The sequence below is a fragment of the Prionailurus viverrinus genome, chromosome B1 (genome assembly GCF_022837055.1).
Source record: "Prionailurus viverrinus isolate Anna chromosome B1, UM_Priviv_1.0, whole genome shotgun sequence".
NCBI classification, from domain to species: domain Eukaryota; kingdom Metazoa; phylum Chordata; class Mammalia; order Carnivora; family Felidae; genus Prionailurus; species Prionailurus viverrinus.
Window position 1 is genome coordinate 199,799,896 of NC_062564.1, and position 25,466 is coordinate 199,825,361.

At 52.8% G+C, this 25,466-nt stretch overlaps 1 protein-coding gene across 2 annotated transcripts in view; it reads left to right on the top strand.

The window, feature by feature from the left end:
* SLC2A9 (solute carrier family 2 member 9) overlaps positions 1 to 25,079 on the top strand; it is a 255,656-nt gene extending 230,577 nt beyond the window's left edge. The window contains exons 12-13 of one of the 2 annotated variants that reach the window (XM_047855181.1): positions 4,374 to 4,501; positions 24,731 to 25,079. In XM_047855181.1, the coding sequence (XP_047711137.1) occupies positions 4,374 to 4,501; positions 24,731 to 24,985 (383 nt within the window). In that variant the 3' untranslated portion in view covers positions 24,986 to 25,079. Of the gene's footprint in view, positions 1 to 4,373; positions 4,502 to 4,683; positions 4,935 to 24,730 lie in introns of those variants that run through there. The other variant, XM_047855182.1, reaches the window with a different exon arrangement.
* Positions 25,080 to 25,466: the final 387 nt, after the last annotated feature.

A 25,466-nucleotide genomic window follows, 5' to 3' on the forward strand; every position in this document is an offset into this window, starting at 1 on the left:
CTGGTGCGTGTCACTCAAAATCTCAGAGGCCAGAGCAGAGCCCAGATGCTCCAAGTTTGCTCTGCTCCCCAGCCCTAATGTTGGCCTCCATGTATGGAAAAGTTACTAAAAGACAGTACTCACACCCCCAATTGTGATTTGAAAGAAAAGACATCGTGGAAGAAGATCAGAAAAGGTGTTGATCAGGGTGGATGGCAATCTGGATGGAACAACTCATTCTACCATGGCAAGACAAAAGGCAGTGGCACAGGGAATGCACCAACATGGGACCAGAAGAAGGAAGAAAAGAGAAGAGATGAAGAAGAGAAAGAAGGGAGAGATTGCCTGAAGCACGCAGAATCTGTTTAGACACAAGATAATAAAGTCATTCAGGAGACAACAGACATGGAAGAGGGAGAAAATTAATCCAACATACAGATAACCACTGTCTGTGGAGTAGAGAGTCCAACAGGTAGAACAGAAGAGGCTTTCAAATCTAAGATAGGAAGTAAATGAAGAGTGGATCTGTAGTTGAGACGGAGTCGCTGTGTTCTAAGAAAGACTGTTATGGGGAGACCAACCCCAGACACATCACAGTTAGTAAACAGTTCAGTTAATAACTTGAAGCATAAGAAAGGATTTCTTCAGGAGAAAGCCAGTTGCCTAAAGGATAAGTATTGGACTAGCTCTAGGCTTCTCTATAGCAACATTCAATGTCCGTGCCAAGTACCAGAACACAAGTGGATATCATCTCTGGATGGAAGGTCTAGGGATGACTTTTGTTTCCTTTCATGCTTTTCTACACTGTATGCTTTCTTTAATTGTTAAAAATGGGTGCATATTACTCATGATAATCAGAAAAATAGAACAACACAATTTTCATTTTGAAAAACAACCGAAAAATAAAGGACCTCCCAGAAATCCACTCTGTTTGCATACCACACACCCCATTCTTTCTCATTTTACTTTGGATTTAAAGAAACAGTGAGAGGCTCTCAGGAAACCAGGCTAACATTGCCTTCAGACAAAAGAGAAAAGTGAATTCCAGAAGTTGGTAGGGCACTCAGATAAAACCATGAGTACTCTTAAGTTCCTTTCCCATATTTTAAAAATTGTAAACGTCTTTCGTCCTGCTTGCGTCACAATGGAGTCATTAAGACTCAAACTGGCAGTTACCCAGCCTTGAGTTCGAGTCCCACTGGCGGTATGATTTGAGGGAATCGGTTAACTTTCTTACGCCTCTGTTTCTTTACACATGAAGTGGGAAAAACAGTAGTAACAACTACCACATACTAGTGGCAATTAAATGCAATAACGTATGTCAAGTGCTTTTTACAATATGTGCCACTTACTGTCACCCCCATCAGCAGTCGCAGCAGCACCATTGTCCTTTTTATAATCGTCACCACCAGCATCTTCGTTTTGTCATCATCACTCTTGGCTAAGAGTCCTTGGGCATGTCACTCCCGTTTTCTGAACTTCAGCTAGCTCAGGACAAAATGAAGGGAAATTATTCTTTCTATAATAATAAGAAAAAGCTAACACTTACCGAATGCCTCTCATGTGCCCTACTTAATACTAAGTGCTTACTAGTCATTTAATCCTCACAAATACCTGCGTGGTAAGTTCCTACTGTCATCACTGTGCAGGTGAGAAGCCTTAATTCTAAAGAGATTCGGTAGAGCTGCATTTAAACCTGTTCTTACTGACACCAGAGGCCAAGCCCTAGCCCGCTGTGCTTTACCACCTGGTTGTTAGGTTCAAGGGGCATCATGGAAATGAACACCAATCAGCAAAACAGGCTGTACAGAATTCTTATTGTTTCTTGTATTTGCCCTCAGAGGTGGCCTGAAGGGAGGAGAGAGGAGACCCAACGTAGATGTGCTGTGAACCTCACAGTGTCTTGCTCGTTCCTTGTGGGTCCTGCAGACGTTTACTGAGTCCCTAGTATCCGTATCCTAAGTGCTGTGCCAGGAGCGAGGGCCACCACCAGCAAACAAGTCGTGGCCGAGCCCTGAAGAGACACAGAGACATGCGGGGAGGCAGGTGTATCAACATTCTCTGCTCCACCGTAAGCTGATGTACCAGGATGAGGAATGTTGATGGAGCTACCGACAGGTGCTTCCAGACCACACCTAGGGAAGTCAGGGCAGGTGGCACACCAGCCTTCAGCCCTGTCCAGGCTTCACAGTAGCTGTGAACTGACCCCCGAGGGTGTGCCGCACGGCTCCCAGTGGTGGTAGCTGCGGGAACAACCGGGTGTGCGACAGACTCTCGACAAGGCAACATCGTGCTTGCTGAGACCTAAAGGCTGGTTTTCGCACGTTTCAATGCGTCACGGTTGTTCTTGCACATTTTGATAGATACCTTTAAGATATGGAAAGTCTCCTTTCTTTGTAGTAAACAATATATCAGATCTTTTCAAAATCAAATTTTGAGTGTCTAATACAAGTACGTGAATATCGATCCCATATCTACTCTCTGCCCGAGATGCCAGGCAGATGGGGACACTGTCTGCCCTGGAGGGCTCATAGTCTAATGGGGGATGAGGGGCTGGTCCATTCTGAGTCATTTTGATGTGCTGGAGGCCAAGGCTTGCTGGCAGAATAGAGGGGTGATAACAGTGAACACTCTGAAGGGACAGGCTTGAGTCGTCCTGTGACCCCTGTGGCCTTGGGCTTCTTGGTTGAACTTGATCAGTATATGTTGTTTGTAACGCTCACAGTGAAAGCTTTGCCTCCATGGGGTGGAGTCTCTGAATTCTGCCCCTTCCTTCCATCCCCACTGGCACCATGCAAGCCCTCTAGGCAACCATGGCCTCCTCCTGCCCTGGCCAGCAGCCTCCCGCAGCTACCACTCCACCCTCCGGTCCCCTCTCTAAACAGCTGTGGTCTCTACAAAATGCAGACGGATCACATCAGCCCCTACTCAAAACCCCACATTGTTTTTCTTCAGTAGCAGACCCCCTCCTTGATCTACAAGAGGCTGCTTAATTGGTCCTGCTTCCCTTTCCCGCTTAATACCATTCCCCTCTCCCCTCGCTCAACAGAGTGGCCTCTGCTCTAGACCTTGACCCAATCCCTTTCACCCTCCCGTCCCTCTGCCTGGCAGTCTTCCCCAAATCTTAGCAAGCTGTGTCTCCTCCTTCAAGTCACATCTGACCCATCGCCTCCCAGAGAGCCCTCCTTGACCGCTACGAACACCGGCTCCCTCCAGGGCTGAGTGTGTTCCCTCCATACTTAGCGCATGTTGTAATTACATATTCATTCGTTCACTTCTTTTTCATAGACAAGTCATTTCTCCCCCCTTCCACAAGAGGGAATGAATCCCAAGGGGGCAGGACATTGCTCCTGTCGTCCACCACTGTAGGACCAGCCCCAGCACGGTCAACAACCATGGAACCCTTAAGTGTCTTCCTAGAGTCTGGCATTCCCCTTCCACTACCCTTGTCTGTACGACGCCGGCATGTAGATCTGATTGGCACAGTGGGGATTGCATTTGGGGGGTGGTGCAAACAGGACCCCAGTGGCCATGCTGAGCCCCAGGTCCTGGGTCTGGGCACAGGGCCCAATCCTGGATCTCGCTGAGTTCAGGGAGAGTACGGTGCAGACCTTGGGGATTCTCAGCTACGTGTGGCACCCCGAGGACATTTGGAAATGGGTGCAAGCCCCTGTGGGGAGCTCCGGGCATCCAGGAGGTGAGGGGTGACAAACATCATGCAACTGCACATTATAGTCCTCAAGATAAACAACTGTCCTCCGTCAATGCCAGTGATATTTCTGCTGAGTGACGTCCCGCTGCCAGGGCGACTCTGGGACCGGGACCCACCACCCATCCAGTCACAGGGGAGATCAGGAAGACGAATGGCTTGCCGGTTGAGTGAGGGTTTCCGCCCCGTCAGGCAAGGATCAGCGGGGGCAGTGCCGACCTGTGGAGGTCGAGTCCCAAGCCTCAGTTCTGGCCCTGCTACACTGGAGCTGGGTGACCTTGAGTAAGTCAAGTAAGCTCTCTGGGCTTCAGGTTTCTCTCCCAGGGAATATGGGAGCCAGGACCTGCCTGACACAATATGCCAGTGAATGTCACTTGCCTTGGAAATCAAGTTGGCATCTATTGTAGTCATTTTGTGGCGGGTTACAGCTTGATTCAGAAGGCGTTGGGAGAGCCAACAGGATCAGTCGCCTCTCACTGGGATGCGCCAGGTCAGAGAGGCGGTTCGTACACTTTGAGGAGTTAGGGGCTGACTCCAGCACGCATTCCCGAAGCTGTCCCTCGCCCAGGCAGGGCCGGCTCTTACGGAAAGGGTGCCGCCCTGCCATATGGAGATGGAGGCCGGCAGCACGACCTTGTCACCTTGTCGCGGTGATTAATCATGAGCCCTTGCTCTGCCACCACAGGGGGCATCCCGTTCATCCTGACCGGCGAGTTCTTCCAGCAGCCCCAGCGGCCGGCTGCTTTCATCATCGCGGGCACCGTCAACTGGCTCTCCAACTTCGCCGTGGGGCTCCTCTTCCCCTTCATCCAGGTATGACCGCCGAGGGGTCTCTTGCCCATGGGATGCCCTCTGACTCGGCACCCTGAGGGCTGATCCACAGAGCAGAGGCCGGGTCTGTCACAACTGGGAAACTCACGCTCTTGGCCTAAGGATGGCAGAAATGCACCTTGGCTCAAACCCTTAATTCGCTTTCTCCTTCCTGCACCTTCCAGGAGCTGCCCAGGATGCCAAGGGCTGCCTCAGAGGGAGTGGGCTTCCCGTCGCTGAGGGTCTGCAGGGAAGCCGAGGGTAGAATCCCAGACCTGCCTTTGTGCATGTGCTTGTCACGGTGCTAGACGAGGTCCGGGTAACAGTGACAGTGCACGCTGCAACGTGCCATGCGTCGGACATCCTCATTGGCATCGTAACCAAGCTGACGGGGTCACCGTCCCAAGGGTGACCGTGACGGACAGGGAAATGCTAACTCGGGAAATGGATACAAGTTCTTTCTGTGTAGGTCAACTCGCTCATTTATTCAGCACGTATTTATTGAGTCCCTACTCTGTACCAGGCACTGTTTCAGGCGATGGGGATAGAGTGGACACAAAAACCTGTGCTTGTTGGTCCTGGAGCCAGAAAGGGAAGCAGCAGAAACAGATGTGCTATTTTACACCTGACAGTGACACCTCGTATTTTAGAGGCGACACCTCAAGGGAGGTGACACCTGGGCAGAGACCTGAGTGAAGTGAAGCAGCCCAGGAATGGAGAGGTGTAGGCAGAGAAACAGCAAGTGCAAGGGTCCTGAGGCAGGGCCATGCTTGGCCTGTGTAAGGAACAGCAAAGAGGCCAGTGTAGCTGGAACAGAGTGAGTAACGATAATGGCAGAGGCAAGAAATGAGATCAGAGAGTTCTCTGGGGGCAGGAGCACAAAAGACGAGGACTTTACAGGTGTTCTGCCCAGAACCAGGGGCCCAGCTGCATGCCAGAGAGGGTCCAGCTCCTCTGCTCTAATGCCTCCAGGGCTCCCTGCTGCCCATGACAGAAGTGATACCATCAGTGAAGGTGAGAATCCATCAGATGTCCCTGAGGAAGAACCACCATCCATTCTCAGGGACCATTTCAACCCTCACCCCCTCCCCTGGGGTTAATACTTTGCTTATTAATTGACTAGCACCAAGCCCAGCACATCCCAGAGGCCCTGCTGTAAGCTCGACTGAGTCCCAGGTCAACAGGCCTGGCCACAGCACCGCATGATGGTTAAACCTGCATCCGTGGTTACAGGTCCCCTGCACACGGCTTCTTCTGTGCCCACTCCTACAGCCCTGAGCTGGGGTTTCCTGTCTTATCCACTTCACTGCCGAGAGGCTGAGGCTCAGGGAACAGACAACAGTCAGCCCGAGGTCCTGCAGTCACCACCCAACCTGGTCCCTCTGTCCCGGGGCCTCTTACTTGTGGGCATTCTCTGCCTGCGATTCACTAGTCTGGGTGAGAGGCTGACCCGCCGTGTGACTTTTAAAGCATCGCCAACTGCATCTGAGGTACAGGCACCCTGCCTCTGAAGCATGCATGACGTGGGAGACACCCTGGGCCCCATGCCCATTTCCTCCCGTCCTCGGAGCGGCCAGAACATAACAAGTTGTCTTTTCAATGACTTCGAACCTGAAATGGCTTTTTCCTGTTTGGGTCAAAGCCAGCAGAGCCAGGGATCAGTAAAATATTCATTATCGTGGGGAAAATTAACTTCAAACCACTTCTCTGTCGACACGGACCCCCCTACCACCCCTGCAATGTAAGTGGAGAACTCTAGAGGCTTCACCTGGCCCACCCCTAAGCTTTCTGTGCCTGGGAAGTAGGCCACTGTCTTTCAAGCAGTTTGGGGTTGGGGGACGGTGAAAGCCCCCCCAACCCCAAACACGACCCCTCATTTTCCCACCACGGTTCATGAGCAAACAGCACAGAGGAGCTTCTGGAACACGGGTGTTTGCTGAGCACTTGCTGGGTGCCAGGCCCCAGTCAACCCCTGTCAGTGCCGGGAGGTCGTGCCTTCGTGTCTCCCTCGTGTGGACCAGTGGACCAGAGCTCGGGGAGATGCGGCCACTCCCCAAGGTCCTCCCCTGGGAAATGACAGAGCAGGACTTGAGCCCAGTCCCTTGTCCTCGCCTGTGAGACAAGGGGACGAAGGAGCCCTTGGTTATACGGCAGGGGATTCCTTCCTACAAGTGCACTCGAGCTGGGCCCGAGGAGTTAATTTACGTTTAAATATGCACATGTGCACATGCACACACGTGCACACGCAGGCACACACCTCAGAGGGGTCTCCAGCTGATCGGATCCATCTGACCTTTATTTCATGTCACTCGTCTGGCGAATCATAACCCGTCCACAGCTTCTCCCAGCAGAGACACAGTGCTGCCTGTCCCTCGAGACGCTGCCGGGGACTCAGTGTGTACGGGCCAGGCTTGTGCCGGGTTCCTGAAGCACCTGCTGGTTCGGCCTACTCAGCTGGGTGACTTTTGTCAGGGAAGGGGTGCAGGAGAGGACAGCGACCACGACAGAGCAGGTCACGCGCGCAGTCACGCCATGGCACGCTAGGTCTCATTGCCCCCACATGTCGGCCACGATGGTTCGGGTTTGCTGCAGAAAGAAACGGTGCCCAAGTCTCAGGGGCTTTAAAGCACCCAGGACCGTGTCTTGTTCATGCTAGGTGTTCACTGGGGGAGCGGCGGGGGTGGGGGGGACTGGAGATCCTGCCCCAGAACTTCCCGACTCAGGCTTCTGCCCTCTGCACCAACAGCCCCTGCAGGTGACGGGTCTCACACCTGTCCGCTAAGGCCTCGCCCGGCAGTGACACGGGCTGCCACCACGCAGATGCCCTTGAGTGAAAGCCTCAGTCACACGGTTCGCCCCAGGGGAAATGCAAAGTGCCTCGTGTCCAGAGGGGAAGAGCCAGAAATCTGTCCTTCCATAATGACGGCCATTGCCCACCCTTGGAGGAGGAAAATCAGACTCAGCAGGCTCAGGACACTTGAAGGTCCCGTACCAATGGGAGGAAGAACATGGTCCCACCCATGGATGTCACCCCCACGTGCCCTTCCTCTACCCACAGGGCTTTGGTGTGTGTCAAACTCCATTCACCGTAACCCAGTTTTTGATAGCCTTGACCACTAATTTAGGGGATCACGTTCATTCTAACTGGCTCGCTTCCAGCTGGGCGCCTGGGAGCCTGAGAGGTTTCTGGGGCCACAGCTCATCCTGGGTCACCCTGTGTGATGGACTAGAGCGTCTGAGGGCAAAGTAAGCCAGGACTCTCAGTGGTTAGAGGATCCCCTCCTCCGGAGGAGGAGTCCCCGAGCGTGCTGTCACCGTGATCAAAAATGCATCCGTTCACACTACCGGTATGATCTCGTGCACCACATTTCGCAGAGCAAGTCAGCCCGAGGGCCACTCAGAGCCCAGCCCAGAGCAGGGGAATAAGGCCAGGGCCCAGGTAAGGACTCAGGGCCAAGAAGGATGCCACCCGCCCACAGAGCTGAGCACCCCCCCCCCCCAGCAGAAATGACACAAGTCGGCATGTCTGTCTTTGAATATCCAGAGCAGCAGTCTCCTCTCAGACGTGTCAAGGGCACAGGAGTCACAGGAGAGTTGCGGGCACCATTCCTTACGGGCTGAGGTTTCAGGGTTTGGGGCAAGGCAAAAAGGAGTTGGGGCGGGGGGGCTTCACAGAAAGACCAGTGGCTGGGGAGGACCCAGCAGGCAGGTCTCTGACCCATTCCCTGAGAGGTGTTGGGCTCAGATCTTATCATTGCCTTTGGCATTTTGGGGCTAGAGCTGGAGAGATGTGTGGCTCCCACATCAGAGAGACCACCTGACCTTGACCTTGCCTGGCAATGTCCACAGCCACACAAGGGACATGGGTAGGCGGTCTGGGGGAGCCAAGGAGGAGAGCCATCTCTGCAGCAGCCCGCTGGGTCAGTGCGGCAGGGTCGTGAAAAGCTGACGGGCTATGTGAGCTACCAGGGACTGTGTGAAGGAGGAATTGAGGGGTGACAGGGAAGGAAGGGAGCCCTCAGTGAACACGCCAGGACCATTACCACATCTCTGCCAGGCAGTCGCCAGACCTTCACTTGGAGCCGTCTGGAAACAGGGCTCTCAGGGTCCCTGGAGGAGAGTGACCCCATCATCCCCTTGTACTGGCCAAGATGGCGGGTCCATGAGTGTGTGGACGTCTGTGTCTTTCCAGAACAAGGCGACCAGTGGCTGCAGGCCAGACGCTAAGCTGTGTTGTATCGAGACGCATGGCACAAGGCCTGGCCATGACCAAACGATGGCTGAGTGGGAGGTGACATGTGTCACCCGAGGGCACAAGACACACTGGGTGTGTATGATCACACTGTTACGAAAGAGTAGGGCCAACGTTCAAACCTCACCCTGTCTAGCCCCTCTGGGTCACCCACCAAAAACCATTTAGATTTCAAAATGCACATGTTCATTCACTCATTCATGCACTCACTCACTCACTCATTCCTCGAACCCTTGCCGAGTACCTACAACAATGCCAAGCACTGGTGGGGTGTGGGGACACACCGATAAGACCTGCACGGCCCCTGGGGGCTCTAAGCTGGGGTGGCTGTCGGCTGTGGGAGAGGAGGCAGATGTGGACCCAGGGGGTGGTCCCACCAGGCAGAGCGGAGCCCGTGCCCACAGAGTGCACAAACTTGCAGCGGCTCTCACGAGGGGGGCGGTCATTCCCACGTCAGGAGTCTGCCCGGGGAGACGTCTCACAGGAGGGGCACGAGCTCAGCTTTGGAGCGTAAGTGGTAGTTAGATCCGTGGTGGCAGAGGAGAAGGGCCTTCCAGGCAAAGTCCACGGCAGGAGCCGAGGCTCAGAGCCGTGGAAACAAGTCCTGTGTTCTGAGGTACCAAGTGGTCCTAAGGAGCTGAAGCAGGGGGTATCGGGGGATGGTAGAAGGGGTGTTACTGGAGAAAGGCTGGGCAGGAAGGTTTGACCCCGATCACGAGAGACCCTAGATACCAAGTTCAAACTTTGGGGTCCAGATATAAAGGAGGACTTGACTCCAGGTTAAACGCTGAGCTGTATGTCTGGCATAAGAACTGTGGACATAGCCTTGCCACACTGCTGCCTCCAGCCTTGATGGATAGACTCCCCTCTTCCTTGGGCAGCAGGGTTGCCTTTGCTGGGGGTGGCCACCCATCAGTAACGAGCGTCCCCCTCACCCTGGCATCGGCCGTGGGAACTCCCGCTCACCTGCCACAGACCTGGCTCGCGTGGTGGGGGTGACAAAAGTGGAGGCGCCTTGTAGTCAAGCCACAAAGAACCCTAAAACCGTGACCCTGTGTCAAGCCCTCGTAACAGCGCATCCCCTAGATCCCCTCCCTCCTCAGGTCTCAGATTTGTGATAGTCCACAGGTTTGCTGTATGACTAACACGAGATACCACACTGCTGTGGGCTGGGTTCCCTGGAAGCAGAAGCGGGGGAGGGGATACTCACGGGATTGTCCCTTCACCCCTCCCACGTGTATAGCTTATGGAGTGCCGTCTCCCGTGGGGAGAGGCTGGCGCTGGGCCACCTCTGTGGTTTGTCCTCAGTCATTCAGCTGTTAACAGGCAGGTTCGGGACACAAGCCAAAGTCTCCTGGTTTCGGCAGGCAGTTTCCAGCCCGGCCCTGGTGCGAATCAGAAGGGAGCTAGGGCTATAAACACAGGTGTGGTGGGTAACAGCCCCCAAAGATACCAGATCCTACTCCCTGGAACCTGTAATGTTATCCTGTATGGAAAAGCTGTCTCCCTAGAAGTGACTGAGTTAAGGATCTTGAGACAGGGAGATGATCCTGGGGTGGGCCCAGGGGTGCCTTTGAGAAGGAGATTTGACACAGAAGAAGCGTATGAAACGTGACCACAGAGGCAGATTGGAGTGATGAGACCACAAGCAAGGAGCGTCAGCGGCTCCCGGAGCTGAGGGAGACGGGGAGCAGATTCTCCCCGAGAGCCTCCAGAGGAAATGATTTCAGCCCAGTGATACTGATTTGGGGCTTCTGGCCTCCAGAACTATGAGAGAACACATTTCTGTTCTTTTAAGCCACCAAACTTTTGGTAATTTGTTGCATCTGGCACAGGAAACTAATCCAGTGGGAAACCCACCAAGACTGACAACATAGCCAACATTGATTGAGCGATGACCATGCACCTGGTTCTATTCCAGGCACTTGCACGTCATAATCCACTCAATCCCACAAGCGCTCCATGAGGCGAGTGCCATTATGGCCCCATTTCACAGATGAGAAACCAGTACACAGAAAGGTTAAGTCACTTAGCCAGGGTGGCCCAGCTCACCAACAGCGGAAGTGGGATTGAAGCAGCTCCCGGGTTGTGCATCCTTAACCACTTCACTGTATAGCGTCCCCGAGAGAGTCACAAATCGTGCCCGGCCTCTCCCATCCAGAGGGCGAGAAGTGCTAAGCCAGCCTTGAACATGACGCTTCCAGGGGCTCTAAATACGGCCCTGTTCATATAAAATTCCTTAAGCGCATTATTTTGTGTAGAGTGACTTGGGGAGAAGCCAGTGATTGGGGTGAGCACACCCGTTCCCCTTGCTGACCAGAGAAATCCTGCATCCAGCTCTCCCCGCGTCCAGGTTCTGTGCAGCCTGCAGGGCAGACCTGTCTCATCACCGCGTGGTCCTGGGCTCCCCGCCAGCGAGAGTCCCAGCCAAGGGCTGTGCCTCTTCAGTGCTGACTGAGGCCGAGCCAGTTACGTTATACGTCCTTTGTTGCTGCCCGGGAGGACAGTGATCGTTTTAGGAGTTCTGTTTGTAGCACTCGATAAACACGGAGACTGCGGCTGAGGGTTCAGGATTTTTATAGTCAGAGGGCCTGGGCTGAAGTCCCCACTCTGCTCCCCATAAGCTGTCTGGCCTGCGGCGGATTCCTGGGTTTCTCCAGGCCTCTGTTCCTCACGTGCATATTGAGGGGAATCACAGGACCTGCTCACTGGGCCACTGTGAGATTACATCCTGGGATTCTTAGAAGGCATTAGGCTTGATCGGTCACAGCAGGAACAGGCCATGGCAGAGATGACAGGGGCAGGCTGGCCAATGAGTTTGAGGAGGTGGGCCTCAAGGGGGCCTGAGGGGGCTGCAGGCAGCAAGATGGAACCCCAGAATTGAGGGATGAGGCGTGTATGTGTCTCTTAGGGCCGCTGTAACAAATACCACAAGTGGGGGTGAGGAGGCTTAAAACAAGAGAAGTGTCTTCTCTGCAGTTCTGGAGGCCAGAAGTCTAGATCAGTTTCCCTGGGCTAATGTGAAGCTGTGGGCAGGGCCACGCTCTATCCGGAGGCCCCTGAGATGCCGCCTTGCCTTTCTCAGCTGCATCCCTTGGCTCCCGGGCCCTTCATCCACCTGCAAAGCCAGCAGGGGAGCATCTTGCTACAGCGGTCCCTTGGCCTTCACCTTCCATGTCATACCTGCCTCTGCGTCCCTCTTAAAAGGACACTGCGATTGCAGGTGGGGTCCACCTAGATGATCCAGGATCATCTGCCCATCTCAGAATCTTAATCATATCTGCAAATTCCCTTTGGCCATGTAAGACAACGTTCCCAGGTTATCGGGGCCTGGATATCTTTGGGGGCCATTGTGCGGCTGACCGCAAGAAGGTTTGGGAAGCAGAACCTGGTCACTCATCGGGGGCTACCCAGAAGCCAGCCAGGCGTGGTGCTGAGTCCTTGCCTCCTGCCCCCCCACCCCCGACTGAGCACAGGATCATCCTGAGACGCCCAGGAGGCAGCATGGGGTGCCAGTTCTGGGGTGGCAGGGCTCCTGGCAGATTACAAAAGAGCCTGGAAGTGCCCAGGAACAGGAGACAGACTGGACACTCCTATATGGACTCGATCATATACTTGACCCTACTGGACTTGAACACTGTTAGGGAATTTGCACTTGATCATCTAGATGACAGGCGCGCAGCCCTGGAATCACACGAGGTTCACCTGGGGGGAGTTTAAGATAAATGATGATGCGTAGGATCATTGAGATTCTGAGTCGGTGGGGGAGGGGGCGGCATTATCAGTATTTTCCTATGTGATCCTAATGCGTAGCCCTGCGTGAGAACCCCTGATGTGGGTGCTGAGGAAACAGCGAAGGATACTAAGGTAGCAGCAGGACGAGCAGTTGGAGTTGTGTTTCGAGAAGACCCTTCTGGCTGTGTGGGGGCTGGACTGGAGGGGGCATATTGTAGGCAGGGAGGCCTGGTGGCTGGGATTTCCTGTCGTCTGCAGGACAAGCCGTGCTCACACTTGGGCCAGGACGATGGGCAGGGGAGGGATCAGTCAGGAAGAGAGTGGGTCCACTTCCCCGAGGGGGAAGGGGATCACGCACAAGGCAGCACCTGACTGGGCAGCCAGCTAAGCAGGTGACAGGGTAGCTCACACACCCTCGTTTTTCATCCCCTGCAGTGACAGCCAGTGTCAGCCGACTAGCAGCACAGCCTTCCGAGTTGTGCTCATAGCCCAGATGCCTCTGAACTGGTCCCAGAAAGATCTCTACGATCTATTTTTATTTTCTTTTACTCCAATAATTAAAAAAATTTTTTTTAATATAATTTATCGCCAAGTTAGCTAACATACAGTGTATACGGTGTGTTCTTGGCTCTGGGAGTAGATTCCCGTGACTCGTCCCTTACATAAAACCCCCAGTGCTCATCCCAACTAGTGCCCTCCTCAATGCCCATCTCCCATTTTCCCCGCTGCCTCCCCCAGCTCCCCACCCCCATAAACCCTCAGTTTTTTCTCTGCATTTAAAAGTCTCTTATGGTTTGCCTTCCTCTTTGTTTGTAACTCTATATCTCTTTTCTTGCCCTTCCCCCGTGGTCTTCTGTTAAGTTTCTCAACTTCCACATATGAGTGAGAACATATGATATCTATCTTTCTCTGACTGATTTCACTTGGCATAATACCCTCCAGTTCCACCCACATTGTTGCAAGATCTCTATACTTTAAACAAGGCTGTTGGCCTCCTCAGGAGGGGACCATGAAGACTTTATTCAGAGGAGAAGGGCCATGTGACGGCCAGAACTTCTTTCCTCCTAAAGCCTGACCCTTACAGTTCAGTGCAGCTCTTTCCCATTCTTGGTCGTCCCAATTAGTGGAAGTCCTGGTCAATCATCAGTCTGGCCCCGGGAAGGATGTCCGTGGCTGTGATGCAAACCTCACAGTCAGAAATTCAGCACAGCAGAATCTTAAAAATATATCAAGTCCTCCTTTCCTTCCTGTTCATAGAGAGGGTATTTTGTAGATCAGTAATTTCTAAATATTTTTATTTTACCTGTTGAGCCCTTTGGTTAACCAAGAACTTTCAAACTTAAAAAAAAATTTAAAAAAGAAGAGAGAGAAGGCAGGGAATAAATAGAGAAGATGTGCAAAATGACTCCAGATGGATTCAAGAGCCAAATGTGGAAAGTAAAACGAAAAATGAAACAGAAGACAAAGTAGGAAGGTATCTGTGAGACCCAGACAGGGAAGGACAAGACCCCTAACAGCACAAACAATGCAGAGAAAGGGGACGGATTTGGTGATAACAAAAGGAAGGACGTCAGCCCTGTGAGGAACAGCTCGGGCAGGGGATTGATGGCTGGAATACTAAGGAAGTCCTGCAGGTCAACAGTGAAGGCAGGAGTCCCACTGGGGAGGTAAGCAGAGAATGAGAAAGGACAGTTCGCAGAAGGAGAAACGTGGGTATTTGTCCAATTATCAAAATTACGAATCTGGAGAATTACCAAGTGTTGGCCAAGACATCACGGGAATGGGCACACGCTCGTGCACCAGTGGAACCAGTTGTTAACCCCAATTTCCACCCCTAATTATGTATCCCAGGGAAATTTTTGCAAAGGTCCGTAGGGTAGATGCCCAAGAACAGTAACCGTAGCGCTATCCGTGGTGATGAGGAGTTACAAGTAACCTGGGCGCCGTCCTCCGGGAAAGCGTCAATACAGGGCTAGCAGAGGCACATGACATTTCCACTGCAGTGAGAAGCAGTGAGCTAGATCTCTATCCGCGGCGTGTACAGACCTAAACCCGGTGCTGAGGGAGCTCAAGTGCAGAGTGAAGGCTGTAGCCAGATACCATTTATGTAAGTTACATAAATTTACGTAAACACACCTATAACAACACTACGAATTGCACAGAGATAAAGAGAGATTAGAGACAGATTGATAGAGGGGCACCTGGGTGGCTCAGTCGGTTAAGCATCCGATTTCAGCTCAGGTCATGATCTTGCGGTCCGTGACTTCGAGCCCCACGTTGGGCTCTGTGCTGGCAGCTCAGAATCTGGAGCCTGCTTCGGGTTCCATGTCTCCCTTTCTCTCTGCCTCCCCCCTGCTCACACTCTGTCTCTCTCACTCTCAAAAATGAATAACTTGAAAAAACAATTTAAAAGAGGGATAGATTGATAGCTCGATAGACAATAGACATGCAGACTGGTGGAAAGATAGAGGATGGGGGTAGAGAAGGACAGGTCAGCTCAAGGACGTTTATCAAACACTCACACAGGAGTTTGTCCAGAGGTGGGAGAAGGGCACGGCAGGGCAGAGGGACGAGAGCAGCACTGAGGCTAAGAAGGGAGGAAACAAATACAAACGAGAGAGGAACATTGCACAGGCCAGCAGCAAGGGTAGGTCAGGAGAGTAGTGTGTGAGCTCAGCCTGTTCCTGGGGGCGGAGTGGAGCTGGAAGGGGCGGCAGAAGGAAACGGAGGAGATCACTAGTAACTAAGCTGACACACAGTAAGTATAACTCACCACCAGGCAAGGGAGGGCAGCAGAGAGGCTGAGGACGTATCAGCCCCTCGCCTTGCCCCTTGGGGCACTGTAGCAACACATCAAATTAATGAATTGTTCCCATGGTATCAACATTTCACTGGGCATCTTGCTGCTTTTTCTGTGCCAAGCACCAGACCAGATGGTTTACGTACATCTTCTCAGGATTCCTACCACAGCCCTTGTAGGGTTCGTTCACTCAGCCAGTGTTTGAGGGCCACTGAGTGAGTCCGTCTAAGAGGGCAGAACACAGGGGCGAGTTCTCTGTTGGGGACCGTCACTGACCGAGCTGTTCATCTTCCTTTTCCTCTTCCTCTCCTTCTTTTCCTTCTGTTTATTCCTCCTCCTCCCCCTTCCCCCTTCCGTCCCTTCTCCTCCTCCTCCCTCCTTGTTTCCTGTAAAGTTATGAAGGGATTCTAATTATAAATGATTCAGGCTCACTGTAGAAACTGTGAAGCGGTGAAACCAGGCATGTTAATGGGCTAATGACACTGTTTCCTTCCTTTCTTCCAAATATATATGTAATTTTTCATATTTGTAAAAATTGGAACCAATTTTTTGTTCTTTTGCCTTTCTCAAATGCCATGATATTATGAGCATTTCCTTATGCCCGTGGGTATTTTTAATGCTCTTTATGCTCTGGAAGCAGAGCTCCTGCCAGCCAGGATGTCTCCAGGGTCTCTAGGTTTGGGGTACCATTCAGGAAACGTGCAAGGTGTGAGCACTGACTCAAGGTGAACGGCCTTTGTGGTCACCCTGATGGAGACCCTGGCCAGGTGACCACATTTAGATTCTGTGAAAGGTGGGCCCCCTGACCCGGGACAGGGAAGGCAAGGAGGACAGGAGCTTGCCAGGGCAGAGGCCGGGCCCTGGGGCTGCTGGTGGCCATGATGACTACACTAGGCAAATGCAGGACTTACACGTTCAGGTTCACACCCCCACCACCCTAACCCTCCCATGTGGGTCCTTCTCCGCTGCGGACTCCACAAACGACCAGGTCTGTCCCACCACCCTTCCGGAAACCATCGCAGCCACAGGAGTATCTGTCTTAGTCTGCCTGGCTGCCACAACCAGACAGGGTCGGGGGCTTAAACAACAGACAGTTCTGGAAGTCCAAGATAAGGTCTTGGCAATGTTGATGGCGTCTGAGGCCTCTCTCCTTGGTGTGTGGACGACCATCTTGTCTTCGTGTCTTCACGTGGCCGTCCCTCTGTGTGTGTGTCTGTGTTCCAGGCTCCTCTTCTAAGGACACCTGGCACATTGGGTCAGGGCCCACCATCCAACTTCACTATAGCTTGATCCCCTCTTTAAAGACCCTACCTCCACAAACAGCCACATTCTGAGGTGCGGGGGGTTAGGACTTCTGTGAATCCTGGCGGTAGACACAGTGCAGCTCATACCAGCCCCCAAGTGCGGTTTTTCAAGACATCTTGAGTTTTTCATGTTTCCCAAAACATGTCAGTGGTAAATATATCCCAGCTGCCGAGCAGGGACCTGCAAGGAGCTACCCCAGAAAGCAAATATCAGAGCCAGCACGGCCTCAGACAGCAATGTGGCGCAAAACTTCATTGCCACACACATTAAGCAGGGGGGCCCTGGGCTAGGTCCTTGACTGCTCCAAGCCTCAGTTTCCCCATCTCTAAAATGGGAAATCCCTCACTCTCATTCACCAACGGAGCACAGAGCCTGTGGAGGTTCAGAGCAGGCACTGGGGGCCGCCGGGGCTGGGATCACTGGCCCGCCCTGACTTCCCCGTCTACGAATGGACCCCGTGGGTCACAGGAGGGCTGAGTGAGCTCACACAAGGGAAGTGCCCACAGTACCTGGCCAGAGGTGATGTCACCTCCTTTGGCTGGGATGAGGACTCATGAACTATGGTTGTGGGACAGCTGCTGCTGGGGCCCCGCCCACACCGACTCACCCTGACCTTCTCCTCCGCAAACAACTCTGAGAATCCTGTCGTCATCCCGCCCCCACCCCCCACGTGGGGCTCACTCTCAGCCTGTGGGAGGGGCAGGCAGACGGTCCACAGCCAGTGAGGGTGTGGGTGAATACGCAGCTTCCCCCTCCTTGTCTGTGTGGGGGCGACTCTGCTGTGTGCTCCGTGTCTCCCAGAGGCCCCAAGAAGCACTGAGTTCCAGCTGGACACGTCCCCTCCTATCTCGGGTTCCAGAGCGGCCATCACCAAGTACCACAGACTTAGCAGTTTGTGACAATAGAAATTTATTCTCGCGCGGTTCCAGAAGCTAGAAGCACACAGTCAGGAGGCGAGGAGGGCTGCTTCCTCCTGAAAGCCGTGAGGGAAGGGCGTGTCCCGTGCCTTCTCCGAGCTGCTGGAGGTTTTCAGTGCTCCTCGGCTTGTAGCTGCACTAATTACCCTAGTCTCTGCCTCCCTGGGCACGGGGCCTTCCTCCTTCGTGTGTGTCTCCAGGCCTCTTTCTGTAAGGACACCAGTGATCGGATTGGAGGCCCACCGTGGTCTCGTATGACCTCACCTTAACTTGATTACCTCTGCAAAGGCAGTTTCCAAACAGCACCACATTCACAGGCCCCGGGGTGAGGATTTCACCATACCTTTTGGGGGACACAATCCAACCCACAACAGGACTCTCCCCGTAAGTCTCACCTCCCGGAGAACCACTTGGTTCTGAGCAGCCCGAGACACTTGGTCACATACCCGCAGCTCAATCCCTCCCCTACCCGTGCCACCTGGGTCACTTGCACTGACACCCCAGAGTCAGGCTCTGTGTCTGGGGGCTCCCGGCCTGAGGCAGACGTCAGGACCATCTCCAGTACAGACCAGCCTGGTGAGTGGTGGCTGCCATAGCTGTCTGTTGTTCCTATTGCCCTGATTTGCCTGGCACTACCTTAGATATAAATGAGACACTGGAAAGACCGTACGGACTTTGAGGTCAGACGGCCTGACCTTGAATCCCGACCGTGACTTGAATCCTGACCATGCCCGTCGGCAGTTAGGTGAAGCCCATGCCGGTCAAATCTGTCCAACTTTGATTGCTGTCATTTTTATGTCCATGCAACGAAAGAATTGCCCTAGTTTTGCAGCAGGGCTCCCGAAACAATCAGAGGCGAAGTCAGGTCTTGAGCACAGTGTCTGCCCGTGGACAGTCAGGACCAGTTGCCATCGTGGTCATAATTAGTACCATAAAGGTTGCTTCCTGCCGTGTGGTCCTAGGGTCACTTGGGAAGAGGAGAAAAGAAAGACAGAGCAATTCATGGTGAATGCTGGAAGCTTACACTGCCCCGAACTCGCTGAGCCATCCAGGATGGCTTGTTGCCTTCTTCCCTCTTCCCCCTTCTCTGCCACCCACCCCGCCCCTTCCTGCAGAGTGTTCTAGATATGGGCTGATGGCATGGGCTGCCTTGACCCGTGGGGGCATTAGTATCACTCTCTGTTTCCATGTCCTTAGCCAAAAGCTGCCTTTTCCTTGGGCCTCTGCTACGGTCAGCATCGGTGTGTCCCTTGGGCCATTGGTTATAAAAGCCTGCAGACCAAGCAGCCTCTGCCGTCGGCACCAGCATTTTCTGGTTTGGAGAAGATTGCCTGCAATTGTACACCTGCTTGACTCCACAGGCGTTATAAAATTTCATTTGAGTTCAGTAAAATCTGGAAGCGGGAAAATGGTTCTTTTCAACTTGAAAATTATCGGGTCATATCCCAAATGCCTATTCAGCGTGAGGAGGAAGCTGATGTGGACCCAGGATCGTGGGATCTGAAAGCAAATAAAACTGCCCCCTCACCTCTCTGGAAGCTCCAGCTGATATCCTTGGGTCTAGAGGGAGGAGGAGAGAACCTTTCACTTGCTCCTTCTCCCCTGGCACCAACATTGGGGCACAATCCTGCCCTAACATTTCAGAGAGAATAGACATGATCCTTGTGGAATCAGGTGTAGGTTTGGGCTTGATGGAAGGGGGTAAAGTGGGGCCTAACTGGGCTGACCAGTGCAGGGACCTTTCAAGCTGAGGTTGAGGGAGTCAGTGGGGGCGAGGGTGGTGGGGAGCAGGAAGAGGCTGGCAGAGGCCCTGCGCAGGCCCAGAGCAGGCAGCTGAGGGATGTAGGGCATCACAGGTAGTTGTAAAGGAGGGGAGGGGGGTGGAGGCCGGATCTGCCCAGGTACTTACTGAGGGCATGATAGGGATTTGGGGTTTTTCCAAAGGACTCTAGGAAGCCATTACATGGTTTTAAGACAGAACCATTTTGTGACTTTAAATTTTTTTTTAATGTTTATTAATTTTTGAGAGAGAGAGAAACAGAGTATGAGCAGGGGAGGGGCAGAGAAAGAGGGAGACACAGAATCCAAAGCAGGCTCCAGGCTCTGGACTGTCAGCACAGAGCCCAACATGGGGCTCAAACCCACCAACCGTGAGATCGTGAACCTGAGCCAAAGTCAGATGCTCAACTGACTTAGCCACCCAGGCGCCCCTCATTTTGTGACTTTAAAAGAACTCCTTGGCTGCCTGGTGGCCCGGGACAGGGGCAGGAAAAATGGAGGGTACAGTGACAGACAACAGAACGGTGCTTGACTCTATGTGTTGGGGACGGCAGGGAGGTGGCTGGGAGACAGGAGGCACTGACTAGAAGATGGCACAAAGAACTTTCTGGAGTGGTGGAAATGTTCTGCGTCTTGACGTAGGTGTTAGTTACACAGGAGAGTGCTTTTATCCAGCCTTGTTGAACTCTACACTTCAGATCTGCGCAAGTTACTTTATGTAAATTCTCTCTGGATAAAAAAAAAAAAAAGTGTGTATTTTTATAAAAAAGAAAAAGGATGTTTCAGGGTAAAGTCATCAGGACTTAGTAGCAGAGACAGGCAGAGAGCGGGGAAGCAGTCAGAGGTGAGTCTGGTGTCCATCTTGGCCCAGGGAATATAGCAGCATGTGTCTGAGAACCAGTGGGGAAGAGCGGGCTTGCCAGGGAGGGAAGAGCAAGCCGGGGGCGTCTACAGGGTCCTTAAATGTGGCTTCTGGCTGGGCACGTGGAGCTGAAATGCCGTCAGGCAGCAACTCCAACAAGACCCAAAGGGTACATATGACAGCGGCTTGGGAGCTACCACACAAGGCAGAGGCGTAAGATATCACTAAGATCCCTGCTGCCTTCCGGCCTCCCCTAGAGACATCCTAATGCTCCAACCATAGCAGCCTTGACTTGTTAAGCTCTCCACAGAGCTGGAGGTACAGGCGGAAGGCACTTGACTCCCCATCGGTTCTTAAGTGACATCCCAGCACTGACTCACCCGGGAGCTTGGTATGAATCACCTGTGAACCAGCATCTCACAGGTCATGGTCGTCACTGGGCAGAAGGATTCTATTTTGGTCCCGTCGTGACACTCTAACCTGGACCACCTTTGTCCCTTCATGCTTGTCCGTGAAAGTGCTCAGATTTCATTCCTTTATCCACTCAGTCAACATACTCTTATTAAGCCTGGGGGGCTCAGTCGGGTTAAGCATCTAACTCTGGATTTCAGCTCAGGTCCTGATCTCACGGTTCGTGAGATCGAGCCCCACCTGGGGTTATGCGCTGACAGCAGGGAGCCTGCTTGGGATCCTCTGTCCTCTCTCTGCCCCTCCCCTGCTCATGCTCTCTGTCTCTCTCAAAATAAATAAATAAACGTTAAAAAAAATATTAGAGTTAAAAAGAAAACCCTCCAAGTTCCATAGGGAAAACTCAGATCACCTGAAAAGAAATGACAATCAGGGGACATCCTCCTCCTCCTGAGCAAGATTCCACTGCCATTGGGCAAGGAACACTGTCTTCAAATGCTTGAGAGGAAACTACTTTGAAATCAGAAGTCTGTACCTTCCCGTATGAGAGAGGGGAAAAGGTGTTTTCAGACACGAGAGGCTCAGACAGCTTACCACGCGCATCGGCCAGCTGTGGCTTAGGAAGCTGGTCCTGGAGGGACGGGGTGTGCCTCGGCTGCAATGCCTGGCCACCAGGAGCCAGTTTGCAAGGCGGTTAAGGCTCAGGCCAACCAAACGGGAGGCCTTGGGCAAGACGCTTCATTCCCTGAGTGCAAAGGTCTCGGCTCAAGGTCTCGCCCCAGAATCCTCGACAAACGAGGCTCAGTTCTGATGCCAGTATTAATATCAGCAGCATCCCTCGGCTGCGGGCAGGGGCCAGCTCATGTCCCCAGCAGGAGCCAGTGGTCCTGCTGACACGGCTGTTGCAAAGACTGACTAGTCATTTAAAATATCCTTTCTTGGGGCGCCTGGGTGGCGCAGTCGGTTAAGCGTCCGACTTTAGCCAGGTCACGATCTCGCGGTCTGTGAGTTCGAGCCCCACGTCGGGCTCTGGGCTGATGGCTCAGAGCCTGGAGCCTGTTTCCGATTCTGTGTCTCCCTCTCTCTCTGCCCCTCGCCCGTTCATGCTCTGTATCTCTCTGTCCCAAAAATAAATAAACGTTGAAAAAAAAAATTTTTTTTAATAAAATAAATAAAATAAATAAAATAAAATATCCTTTCTTCTTGGAGCACCTGGGTGGCTCAGTCAGTTGAGTGTCCGACTCTTGATTTCAGCTCAGGTCATGATCCCAGGGCCACGGATCGAGCCCCGTCGCTCAGCACGGAACCTGCTTGAGCTTCTCTCTCTCTCTCTTTCCCTCTGCCCCTCCCCCACTTGTGTGTGTCCTCTCTCTCAAACACAAAAATTGTTTCAATAAATAAAAATCCTTTCTTCTTGACTTACCATTCCCAGGAGCAATGAAAATATTTGAATTTGTACAAGCTTCAATTAAACGGGCTTCATTTCAGAGCAGAGACCTAGGTTTTCTAATTATTCCCAGTCGTAAAAGGATTGGATGTCAGGGCCAGTGGTATTTTGGTCAGCTCGGGCCGCCATCGCAAAACACCACAGACCCGGGCACTTAGATGACAGAAACCCATTTTGTCACCGTTCTGGAGCCTGCAAGCACAAGGCCCAGGTGCCAGCTGATCCGGTCTTGTTACCGACCTCAGGCTCTTTGACTCTCATGGATAGAAAGGGGCAAGGATGGTGTGAGTATTGCAAGTTCACACCCGGGCTGAGGGAGGCAGCCTTAGGAGGAGGGACACCAGGCTGCGTCCCAGACAACGGCCAGGGAAGGTGTTGAGGGGCCGAGGCGGGAAAGGGGTGCCTTCTGAGCACGTACAAGCACGTAGGAGCCAGGACGCACAGGTGCAGCTGACACAACACACCTTATTTTCATGTTAAATCTCCACCCCAGGCGTGATTTTGAGCATCACGATGAGGGGAAAGGCGACGAAGGCGAGGGCCCGGGCCCACGTGGCTCCGACTGGTCTGGTTCGGTCTGGTCCTTGCAGGAGCAACCCCATTGTAAACTGGGCCCTGGAGCCTGTTTCCAGCTTCTGGCTTCCAGCCTCCTGATGGCACACAGCCCCGGCAAGGTGGGCTAGCAAAATGAGTTTTCGGAGGGGCCCGAGGTCCTCTTGCAGTGTGCCTGTTCTGTAGAAGTGCCTCAGAAAAGAGAACTACAAAGGGGCAGGCAGGTATTTAAAGAGGTTTCATTTTGAAAGAGATGGGAATTGTAGGATTAGGGCCCAGGGCAATGTCATCCAAAGATCTGCTTTTCCAGGTGGGCACCTCGGGACCTCTGTCTGTCTCAGTTTCCGGTGAGGGCTCCCTTCCTGCCTCACGGACGGCTGCCTTCTCCCTGTGGCCTCCCATGGTTTTTCCTCTGTGTGCTCATGGAGGGAAAGAGAGCTCTCTTTCTCCCCCTTCTTCTAAGGCCACTCATCCTGTGGGATTAGGACCCCACCCTTATGACCTCATTTCACCTTAATGACCTCCCAAACGTCCCATCTCCAAATATAGTCACATTGAGGGTTAGGGATTCAACATACGAATTTGGGGACCACATAAGTCAAGTCCACAGCAACAGGGAAACTTACGAGACAGATTGATTTCTCTGATTGAAATCTGAGTGACAGATCGATTGATTTGTTCACTCCATAAATTATCCGCTGAGCACCTACCATTGCCCATGCACTGGCCTGAGCACTGGGCCACAGCGATGAGCAAAACCAGACATTTTTGCTCACGGAGCTGCTGCCTCATGGAGCGGAGAGCCCAGCAGCAGACAGTCATTCATCAAGCAGCCACACTACTAACCATGCGGTTACCATCAACGTCCAGGGAAGGAGGACAGAACCAGGAGAGATGATAATACAGGGTCCTGGCCTGCGGCAGGGCACGTGCTTGGAGAAGGAGAGAGACAGGAGCTGAGGAGGTGGACAGTGTAGGGAAGAGGGATTAGCAAGTGCAGGGACCCCGAGTCAGCGGAAGAAGGGTGGGAGACGGGAGTGTCAAAGCCCGCGGGGAAGAGGCACAGAGAGGAGGCCTCGTGACCCCAGGGCGAGCCAAGGAAGTGGGTCCCACGAGCGATGGGAGGCAGCTGCAAGGTTTTACGCAGGGTGCTGGCATGACCAAGATACATTTTTGCAAGACTCCCTGGGCTGCGTTGCAGGGAAGAGATGGGGAAGAGGCCACATGGATGGGGGACGTGGGTGAAGAAAGCGAGAGGCAATTGCCCCTTGGGCGTGGCCGGGTTTGACGAAGTCCTGCCCACCACAGGGTTTATTGTTCTGTAAGGAAATTCTTCTGGAGCACAGCCACGCACGTTCATTTATGTATCTTCATCTGTGGCTGCCTTCCCACAAGAGCAGAGTCTGGTGGTCCCATATGGCCCCAGGTGCCCCCCAGGCTGGACTTCAGGAGTGGGGACGCCAGGGGAGGCGACACCGGGGACCTGTTTGAGGAAGAAATCCAGCTGGGACTCAGTGCATGGGTCCCGCATGACAGCTGAGGGGACAGAGCTGTCACGGGTGACTTTCAGCCTTCAGGTGGTAGGCTCCAGCCTCAGGCACCCTCATTCAAGGTGCGTAAATATGAACTTAAAATAACTTTCAGCAAGTATGACATGTTGTTTTCATGATGACTAGTTTCTATATGCCTAGTTTTCAAAAAAGAAAACAGAAGACTGGCATTTCTTCATGGGTCCCGGGGTTTGAAGCTGATGTGTTCATGGCTCATATGAGAATGTCTCCTGCAGATGCTTATTAAGGCACCATTCGCCTATAGAGCCTATGTCACAGGCCTGGTATGCCATCCAGGAATATTGATATAGGGATGGGGAGCCATAAAAATCCGTTGAGGGGGCACCTGCGCGGCTCAGTCGGTTGAGCGTCCCACTTCGACTCGGGTCATGATCTCGCGGTGCGTGAGTTCGAGCCCCGTGTCGGGCTCTGTGCTGACGGCTCAGCGCCTGGCGCCTGCTTCGGGTTCTGAGTCTCCCTCTCTCTCTGCCCCTCCACAGCTTGTGCTCTGTCTCTCTCTCAGAAATAAACACTTAAAAAAATATTTAAAAAATCTGTTGAGAGATGGCTTCACAGCCAGATTTGTGATTGTCTCCTTGATGTTCCTTGTCTCTCCTTCCCACAGAAAAGTCTGGACACCTACTGTTTCCTGGTTTTTGCTGCGATCTGCCTCACAGGTGCTGTCTATTTCTATTTTGTCCTGCCTGAGACAAAAAACAGAACCCATGCAGAAATCAGCCAGGCATTTGCCAAAAGGAACAAGGCCTACCCTCCGGAGGAGAAGACGGACTCATCTGTGAGCGACAATAAGGTGGCCAGAAGGCCCGAGCAAGACCCCGCCTCCACGCTGGACAATTATGTCAAAAATGGGGTTGTCTAGACGGATAGTCTCACCATTTCAGGAAACCGGAGGTTTCCCTACACGGTTAATATTATTAAGTATTTAAAAATAAACTTTTGCTAATCTAACGTCACAACCATTTGGGTTTCATTCATAGCTTATCTCCAAACTCTCTGGAAGGTGGACCCCTCGTTTTTCTTATGGATCAACAGCCTGTCCTCTTCATGACTTAGCCCATGGTTTCAACATGAAATTGGGGAAATAGCATCTGAAGGCTTTCTCACCGGAAAACCATGCAGTCTAACCAGAGACGGCAGTGGGCCGAAAAGCACAGGCCAAGGTCCTGGTGCCAGATGTGCCATAAGCAGCCTTGAGCTGCCCTCAACCCGGATCCCGAAACCCCAAGGGACCCTTGGCTTTGGTCCTAGATGAAGGTGTTCAGACTTCAGTGGAAAGACTCTCTTACGTCCTAACAAGCACCTGTTACCAGTCTTTGGCTTGGCCTTGTGGGTCTCTGGCT